The sequence below is a fragment of the Callospermophilus lateralis genome, chromosome 12, assembly GCF_048772815.1.
Source record: "Callospermophilus lateralis isolate mCalLat2 chromosome 12, mCalLat2.hap1, whole genome shotgun sequence".
Taxonomy (NCBI): domain Eukaryota; kingdom Metazoa; phylum Chordata; class Mammalia; order Rodentia; family Sciuridae; genus Callospermophilus; species Callospermophilus lateralis.
The window spans coordinates 67,539,705-67,550,079 of record NC_135316.1 but is presented as its reverse complement, the minus strand read 5'-3'; the positions used below and the strand labels follow the sequence as shown (position 1 = coordinate 67,550,079).

Genomic DNA, 10,375 nt, shown 5'->3' with positions numbered 1-10,375 from the left:
TTAGAATGGCACAGTTATTCAGCAAGTATTAGCTATTATGCAAACACTGGGTTTATAAAAATTAATAGCTTAGATGGTGTCAAGAATGAACCAATACCTCATCCTATCACCATCCTTCACAATGGAAGTATACCAGTGATGTTTTAATTTTCCAGGGGGCTTTTTCCCCTTATAAGTTGAGGTACTAATATGAAATTTTGGGTCAACATCCAGCCTGAGTGATTATATACTGACAATATGGAATAAAATTTCCACTTAAAGACTGCTTATCTATATATTGATATCTATGTAATAATCTGTCCAGACTTAAAATGTTGACCATTGCTGCTAGGTACTGTTAAATAGACCAGAGCGGGACAGGGTTAGTATGGCAGGAAGAGGGATGAACATGACTTAATGAACTTGAATTTCAATTGAGCAGGGTTTTTTAATAAAAAAAAAAAGAGCTTTTTATAAATTCTTTTGCTCAGCAACAATAAAAAGAGGAAAAGAGCACTCAGCTGGGAACAATAGCTACTCAGCTCATAAAAAATCATTAGAAGGAACATTTTCTTTGTCTACATGCCTAGCAATTTTGTTGGTGGGCAATGATCCAGATCACTTAGATTCCACCTATAAAAATGAGTCCAGAGAACCTTCTCAACTTTTGCAGCTAATAAATTATACTAACAGAAACTCTAATTTTCTAATGGGTATCACTCCACCATAAATAAAATTTTGGCTCATGATTCATGAAATGTTTTTGACAAATAGACGATACTGATCTAGTGTTAATGGGATATGCTCTTTGGGTTGCTTTTCCATCAGAAGGGAGGGATGATGTGACACATCTTCTCACTCCTGTCAAATCCTCTTTGTAGTAAGATGCTTGTGCCCCAGAGATGACTGCTGGGCAAGGTGCAGAGTGCTTGTGGACGGCATGGTTCCCATTTCCCCAAAATAATATCCCCTACTTGGATACTTAACTTCTCACTGCAGTCTCTGTAGCATATCCTAAGTCAGCTGAGTCAAAGAAACATTTTTTTTTTAATATTTAAGGGCCTGATTCATCTCCTCTCACAAGTGTCATTAAACGATCTTAATTAAATTGTGGAACATGTTAAAGATAAGTCATTGAAAGCTCTTTTCTGTGTTCAAGGTTCCCTATGACAACCAAAAGCTTTCTGCACAAATAAAATATGTTCTCTCTCATGACCCTGCTGGACAATCACAAATAACATAACTCTGAATAATTCTTGTTAATTAAAAAGTATGAGGCAAAAAAGTTACCTATGTTTAAGAAAATATATATATATATATAAATTTGTTTAGTTTTAACACATTAAAGAATTAACCCATATTGTATTTTTACTGCCTGATATAAGGTTCAGATATTCTAAATGACTAAAATGATTTTCAAATAAAGGAAATGCTTTGTAGACTAAATAAAACAATGTCTGCTATACTCAACACTTTTTGTTTTTCCTCTTACTAAACTTCTTTTGACTTCATGGTCTAGATTGGCCCCACTGACTCTAATCTAAATGGCACTCTATTCTCTCCTATAACTGTCTATCTTATACTCTGTCAAGAAATTGTGTTTTTAAAAGGTCTTCCCTGTTCCCTCAGACTGCATCTAAGATGTAAAAATAAAGAAAAACTGCAGTATCAACAAAAAGTTTAATTAAGCAGAATATGCAATGACAGCAGATATATAAAAGCAATCTTTACTGAAGCTAGGTAACCATTCAAATAAGCTTTTTATAGATAATAAGAAGTTGAGGGTGGGTAACTGGTCAAACTCCAATTTTATAACTACACTGCCATTTAGAGTTACTACTAAATTAATATCTGCCTAAAACAGTAGCTGTATTATCTGAAACTGCCTAGGCTTATACTCCAAGGAGTTGTACATGACTAATTTATTTTTAAAGTAATGCCTTACCAATTTGATTAAGAGAAAAAATTATCAACCATGCCCTGGTTACATATTAAAGATGATCAGTGATTCTTTCACATTCTCTCTTTCCTCTTCCTTTGTCTAGGCAGGCTTTGTAACTTTCAGACCAACTGAATATGGCAGAAGTAATGCTCTGACTCAAGACAGTTTGGCAGCTTCCATTTCCTCTCTTGGACAACCATCACTTGCAGCTCTAGCATCCCTGGGAGAAGCCTATGCAGAGGGGAACCATGGCTCTCAGCTAACAACCAGTTCCAATTTGCCGTCACAGGAAGTGGCTCCTCCAGCCACAGTTGGTGTTTCATGGACTAGAGATGAGCAATCTCCTATATGACCCCACCAAATTGTAGATTCAATAGCAAAATGAATGACTATCAGAAAACACCCTCAAACTTGTGTTCTAAAAGATAAAATTAATGGGAAAAAAAGTGAAATGAAAGAAGTAATTTATTTTTTGGACATTTGCTACATGACTAAATGATTTACACATATTTATTCCCTACAACAAACTTATTAGGATTATTTTCTCTATTTTATCCTGAGGGTTACAGGCTTGCAAATTAAGTAACTGCCCAAGATCACTGGGAAGATAGTATTCAAAACCAGATTTGACTCTGAGGCACATGCATAGCAGGAAAATGGGAATGAAGGAGATTACAGGCTAATGCTGGAATGACTCAAATACTCAATTAAGTTACAGAGCTGGCCTTTCATAACTATTCTGTCCATCCCTTGCTTTTGAGAAGAAACTCTACATTATAATTGCACTAAATAATAAATCTATTTCTGCTAATAATTTCTGCTAACTCTGATCTCAGGAGAAACAATACTGACTTACTAATCATAGGGAATGTGTTATTATCTTTTTAAACACCCAGCTCTGTGCCACTTGTTCTACAAAGGCCCTCCCCATCATGTACTGAGTTTAAAATATTCTTCTATTTTTTGAACTTCATTAACATATCATCTGCACCTCTCTACCAGTATTTTCTATAGAGAAGTTCCTCTGAGTCAGGATCCACAGCTGGTTCATACTTGTAACTCTCAGAGGACCCACTACAGTGCCTTACACAACAGAGATGGTCAATAAAAATTGTAGAATGAATAATTAAATAAATAAACAGTATGGAAAGACTATAATTAAATACAAACTCCTCTGTTTTCTCCCAGCCCTTTTCAGCTGTTCCTCAGAGGGCTCATTTTATGAATCTTTAATCATTTTAGTGGCTCTCCAAGTTCTCATGCTTCAGTTATAGGATCTCAGAGACAGCAGAGTTCTTTAAAAAGTCCCAACCTCTACTTAACAAATCACCATTTAGTAAATCCCATTATATCAGATCATTTCTTCATGAGGTGGCAGCCAATGTTGGTCTCAAAGCATTCAAGCACCTTACTTAGGCAGAGTCTCAAATTCCTCTGAAGAAACAAACGACAGAGAGGTACAAATACAAGCATAAGAACACTTCTACTCAGTGCTCCCAAATTCCAAATGCACCAGAGATGACCGTGCTTTTGTACACTGTGTGTGTGTGTGTGTGTGTGTGAAGGAAGAGAAGGATGTTTAGGACTAATATAACAAAAACCATTAAAAGTATGAATATTACAAAGAAAATAATAAGGCAAAATACCAGCTACAAAATTTCCAGGATTCCTTTAAAAGAAAATAAAAAAGAAAGTCTATTAACCTTTTATTATTATGTAATTGAAGGATGGAAAAAAGGTTATGGTCAATAGGTGTATGAAAATCAAGACCATATTTCAGATTAATTGGCAGGACTATTTTTTTTTAAGTCCTCTATTTTTTTTCCTTCATCCTGGCTCTTGAGCATCAATCAATATTTGGTGGTCGCTTCCAGCAAGTCTTTTGCTTCATTGATTTTGGTTGCTAAGTAAGGAGATCCACCTGAGAAGACAAAGAAAAATGAATGGATTAAAACATATTTCATTATTGACATTTTTAAACATTCTTGATATAGAAAAAAACATTCAATTATAATTCTCATATTTCCCCATTCTTTGATAGATTATTTTATATGCTTATTAGGAATCAAACAGTAACAAATTAACCTTGGTTAGTGAAGTATTCAGATGTGCAACAATCAAAAACAAACTTCTGAGAAATCAGAGATATGATCATGTATAATAGGAAAACCACTCAAATATTCACTGGTCAGACATTTACCAATCCTACACCTGACCAGAGAATTTTCTGAACTTAAGTGGATGGTTAGGTAAACAAAAGAAAAAAGTCTTTTCCCATGACTTTTTTTTCTTAAAAAGCAGTGAATATTCATTGCTTTTAAGAAAGAGGTAAATCAATCTAAAGGATATTTTTAAAGTCTTCTCAAGTCTTATCATTCCAGAACAATTAAACGCATGTTAAAAAAAGGCAACATCCACTGGCTAAAAATCATATTTGTTAATATAGATGAATAAACTAATACTAATAAGTGAGTGATAATAAAAATATTAAAAGAAATTCTCCTTGTTCTCTGCAATGATCCCATTAGAATATGAGAAGTAGTCTTGGATTCACAGTATCCTAAAATAAAATTAAGTCAGCTCTTTTTCAGAGTTCTTTGTTTCTAATGCAAACAGCAAGAGGAAAATTGAGGTGAATTTCAAATGCAGAATCATTATAAATCATGAGCAGTGCCTATTTGACATACAAAAATACTAACCCCAAACTGTCACATTAAAGCTATTTAAACATCATACTCTAACTTCTAGTCCTGAATACTGTCATTGCTTAATGCGTGAGCTAACAATCATATTACAGTTCACCAGTCTTTCTGTGTTTGTTTTTTATTTTGTTTTCTCCCCTTAAGTGCAAACCATCTATAGATGTTGAAAACGTTGTAAAGTCTCTGTAGGCCTTACAAAAAACCAAATTATATCCAGATAGTGTAGGTGTAAGTTGTTCTGACTTTATTCAGGCCTTTTATTGATATGATACCACCCACCTTATGAAGGAAAAAGAAAGCAGATCAACAAACATGGGGCTGCATTAGAAAGAGCAATGCTGGCAGAAGCTATATTTAGCTTTTTGCCCTTGAGGATACCACTGACATTTTCATATTAGGATCTGAATTGCTATAAACACTTATAGAATATAACACACAATGTCCTTGAATATATTAAAAGAATCACAAAGATAGTTCATAACCTACTTGGTTATGAAATAAGTTGACTTCATGATTATCTCTGAAAATGACCTTGGAATAGGTAATTTCAATCTTGGTAAGCTGATTACATTTTTAGAGTTATCAAGGAGATGTCAGGAATCTTATGTATCCTCAAAAAATATTAAAACATTAACTGAACTTAAACATAATCTTTAATTGACTTATATGCATTCTGGATATTTAAATCACTGACCATTATATCCTCATTTAGCAGTTGGAAAAAAATTCAAAGGCACAGAAGATTGAAAGTCTTATTAAACATTATATTTATTGATGGCAGTGTTAGAGACAGTTTATTCAGAATAATGCTGAATTCTCTACCACTCATTCTGTTTAAGATAGAAGGACACAGGTTTTTAATTTATGTGTATGGATTGAATTACACTATTACTGAATCACAACCAGGGTGTCTAGAAATTGAATGTTTAGAAAACATTATAGCCTTTTGATAAAGTAGTGTCTTTTTGTAAAATCTAATAATATAAATCAGTGCTTAGATTACACACACACACACATACACACATACATAAAACTTCATTTTCTAGTAAATTCATTTTTATTATGTTTTACAAAAGCTTTCAGTTCCACCAGAGATTGAAGGGGGGGGGGGGAAGACTTCTAACACAGAGAGTCTAAATAGTTCTGATTTATACTATGTTAACTCATCATTTTGGAATTACGTTAGAAATCAATAACAAACACATCTAGGGAACCCTGATTTTCAAAATTAATTAATATATTTCCAAATAATGAATCTATCAAGGAAGAGATCACAAAAGAAATTAGTCAAGAGAGAATTACTCAAGAGAGAATCAGGAAAGTCAAAAGTTGGTCTCTGATGCCAATTTGAGTTCTTCTTTTCCTATGTGTATCCCTTTAATTTCTTTCGTCTGTCTAATTGCTCTGGCCAGTGTTTCAAGAACTATGTTAAATAGAAGTGGTGAAAGAGGGCATCCCTGTCTTGTTCCAGTTTTTAGAGGGAATGCCGTCAATTTTTCTCCATTTAGAATGATGTTGGCTGGGGCTTAGCATAGATAGCCTTTATGATGTTGAGATATGTTCCTGCTGGGAATCAACAAAAGTGGTGAAAGATCTATATAATAAAAATTATAAAACCAAAAAGAAAGAAATCAAAGAAGACCTTAGAAGATGGAAAGATCTACCTTACTCTTGGATAGGCAGAATTAATATTACTAAAATGGCCATACTTCCAAAAGTATTATACAGATTTAATGAAATTCCAATGACATTCCTCATAGAAATAGAAAAAGCACTTATGAAATTCATATGGAAAAATAAGAGAACCAGAATAGCTAAAGCAATCCTTAGCAGCAAGAGTGAAGCAGGTGGCATCACTATACCAGACCTTAAACTTACACTACAGAGCAATAGTAAAAAAAACAGCATGGTATTGGCACCAAAACAGACTGAAGACCAACGGTACAGAATAGAGGACACAGAGACTAACCCACAAAATTACAAGTATCTTATATTAGATACAGGTGCCAAAAACATGCATTGGAGAAAAGATAGCTTCTCTTCAACAAATGGTGCTGGGAAAACTGGAAATCCATAATGCAACAAAATGAAATGAAACCCCTATCTTTCAACCATGCACAAAACGCAACTCAAAATGGATCAAGGACTTAGGAATGAAACCAGAGACCCTGCATCTAATACAAGAAAAAATAGACCCTAATCTCCATCATGTGGAATTAGGCCCCAACTTCCTTAATAAGACTCCTGTGGCACAAGAATTAAAATCAAGAATCAATAAATGGGATGGACTCAAACTAAAAACAATCTGTGAGGTGAACAGAGAGCCTACATCTTGGGAGCAAATTTTTACCCCTCACACATCAGAGCACTAATCTCTAGGGCATATAAAGAACTCAAAAAACTAGACACCAAAAACACAAATAACCCAACCAATAAATGGGCCAAGGACCTGAAGAGATACTTCTCAGAAGATGATGTACAATCAATCAACAAACACATGAAAAAAATGTTCATCATCACTAGCAATTAGAGAAATGCAAATCAAAACCACTCTAAGATTTCATCTCACTCCAGTCAGAATGGCAGCAATTATGCATACAAACAGTAAGTGTTGGCGAGAATGTGGGGAAAAAGGTACACTAATACACTGCTGGTGGGTCTGTAAATTGTTTTGCAGCCAAACAGAAAGCAGCATGGAGATTTCTTGGAAAATTGGGAATGGAACCACCATGTGACCCAGCTATCCATCTCCTCACTCTATACCCAAAGGACTTAAAAATAGCATTCTACAGGGACACAGCCACATCAGTGTTTATAGCAGCACAATTCACAATAGCTAAATTGTGGAACCAACCTAGATGCCCTTCAGTAGATGAATGGATAAAAAATGTTGCATATATACACAATAGAATATTACTCAACAATGAAAGAGAATAAAATCATGGCATCTGCAGGTAAATGGATGGAGTTGGAGAAGATAATGCTAAGTGAAGTTAGCCAATCCCCCCCCCAAAACAAATGCCTAATGCTTTCTTTGATATAAGGAAGCTGATTCATAGTGGGATAGGGAGAGGCAGCATGGGAGGAATAGACAAACTCTAGATAGGTCAGAGGGGTGGGAGGGGAAGGGAGGGGGCATGGGGTAATTGATGATGGTTGAATGTGATGATCATTATTATCCAAAGTACACGTATGAAGACAGAAATTGATGTAAATATACTATGTATACAACCAGAGATATGAAAAATAGAGCTCTGTATATATAATAAGGATTGTAATGCATTCCGCTGTTATATAAATTTTTAAAAAAGTTCATCTCTGAAAACAAACAAAAACCTTTTACCTGAAAAATAAATTACAGGAAAAAGACAACCTATCAAAACAGATACCAGTAGAAATGGAAAATCAAAAACATCATATCTACTTGAGAAATTGAATCTGCAATTGAAAATCTTCCCACAAATAAAATCCCAGCCAGAATTATATTGTTGAATTTTTCAAAAAAAAAAAAAAGAAGAAAAGGAAAACAAATTTAAACTTTTTTTTTTCATATGGCTAGCATATCTTTGAAAACAAGAAAGGAAACCACAGATGCATATCACTCATGAGCACAGATGCAAAATCAAAATGTTCACTATCAAATCAGACTAAATATCAATGACCAAGTTAGGTTTATATCAGAAATAAAAGCTTGGCTTTAACATTCAAAAATTAATCAATGTAATTCATCTCATTAATAGATAAAAAAGATAAATATCAACTAATCATATCAATAGATGACAGAAAAACATTTATTTAAATGTTTTATGACATTCAAAACATAACAAATTTTTAATGATCTAAAAATAGAAGGAAACTTCTCTGATGTGATAAAAGTTATCAAAAAATATTGCAAACAGCTTACTTAGCAGTAAAATGTTGAAAAATTTGGCTCTGAAATCAGTAAGAAAATACCTATCACTGCTTCTATTTAACATTTATTTTAGAGGTTCTAGCCATTGTAGTAAGTATTCCCTCTCCTCCACTCCAAACTATGTCATTTATGAAGAAACTGTTATTCTTCATTGAGAATGTAAAAAATCCAAGACAATTTTAAAAAATTATAAATTGAGTCAAATTCACAAATGAATCTATTAAGCTGCTGATAGTAAAAAGCCAAGATTGCTATTTCTTAGCAATAATATAAAAACAACTCAATTTATAAAAGCATTAAAAAAATCAAATTAAATTAAGAATATAATTACAACCCAGAAAACTATAAGACTATGCCGAAATAAACTAAAGGTGATCTAAATAAATGGAAGGATATATTTTCTTTAGGGATTGAGAAATTCAATACTGTAAAGGTGTCAGTTCTCCCCAGGTACATATTCATAGCAGTGCTAAACGATACTCCAGATTTGGATGTGAATGTTATGTTGTGTGCACATGTGCGCACTTACAAACTAATAAGACAATTCTTAATTTATGCTAAAAGGCTAACAGCCAAACATTGCCCAAAAACCCTAATAAAAATTTTGAAGGATTAATACTTTCAGAAAGATGTTGTATTCACTGAAAACTAAAAAATATTTAAAAAATCCTCTCTCTAAAAAAAAAAACTATTAAAAAAAAGATTGCAGAATATAAGCCCAAAATACAAAAATTTTAATTATATTCCCATAAATTTTCAAGGAACAACCAGAAAATAGAATTAAGAAATCCATCCATTCACATTGCATAAAAATAGAAATAAATTTAACAAAAGAATTACAAAACTTATACTTTATAAACTACAGAAGTTATAGTTTTCTTTTGCCTGAAATACTCTTTCTTTATTTTCATATGATATATTCTATTCAGGTCTCTGCTTGAATATTATCTTCTTACAGAGAATTTCTAAGATGGCTCTAAGTAAAACTGCAACTTCATTCCCGCCATCTGCCATTCTCCAGTCACCTTTTCTGCTTTTTTTCTTATATATATGTGTGTGTGTGTGTGTGTGTATACACACACACACACATTTTAGTTGTAGATGGACACAATACCTTTAATTAATCAATCAATCAATCAATTAATGTGGTGCTGAGAATTGAACCCAGTGCCTTACAGATGCTAGGCAAGCACTATAACACTGAACTATATAACTCCAGTCCTCTACTTTATTTTTCTTTAAGCCACTTATCATCATAACATTATGGGAAACTTCCTATATAAGTCTTTTCTTCCTAACAAACCACTCCAAATCAATGGCTAAATGATACAATGGTTTTTCATTCCACATTGTGAATTGGCAGGGTGGATCTTCAAAGCTGGGTCAGGTCAGTTTGGGCTGAATGATCTAGTATGGCCTTCCGAGGGTCTTAGCTGGGATGGTAGCCCTTTTATTAGCCCTTTTATTCCTCTGAAAGAAAGGCTGGTCTTCTTCACATGATGGTTTCAAAGTTTTAACAAGGTAAGAGCTGATGCAATGATTCTGAAGGCTTAGGCTCAGTAGTCACACAATGTTATTTCTGCTATACTCTACTGGTCAAAACAAAGTGACAAGGCCAAATCTGAAAGGAGCTACGAAGAACTTGTGGCCATTTATAATCTACCAAATTACTTATCTGTTGTCTCTTCCAGTGGAATACGAAATTTGTGAAGGCAAGGTGTTTAGTTATCTTGGTCAATGTATAGTACATTACCTGGCCTACATTAAGTACTCAAAGATATTTCTTGAATGAAAGAATGATTGCTTACATGATATTTTTTCCAGACTCCTGACAACCTC

The 10,375-nt window shown here is 33.6% G+C and overlaps 1 protein-coding gene across 1 annotated transcript in view; it reads right to left on the bottom strand.

Annotated features, from left to right (window-relative positions):
- Positions 1 to 3,614: 3,614 nt before the first annotated feature.
- Dnajc15 (DnaJ heat shock protein family (Hsp40) member C15) overlaps positions 3,615 to 10,375 on the bottom strand; it is a 61,235-nt gene continuing 54,474 nt past the window's right edge. The window contains exon 6 of the mRNA XM_076871902.1: positions 3,615 to 3,842. Coding sequence (XP_076728017.1) covers positions 3,772 to 3,842 — 71 coding nt within the window. The 3' untranslated portion in view covers positions 3,615 to 3,771. The remainder of the gene's footprint in view (positions 3,843 to 10,375) is intronic.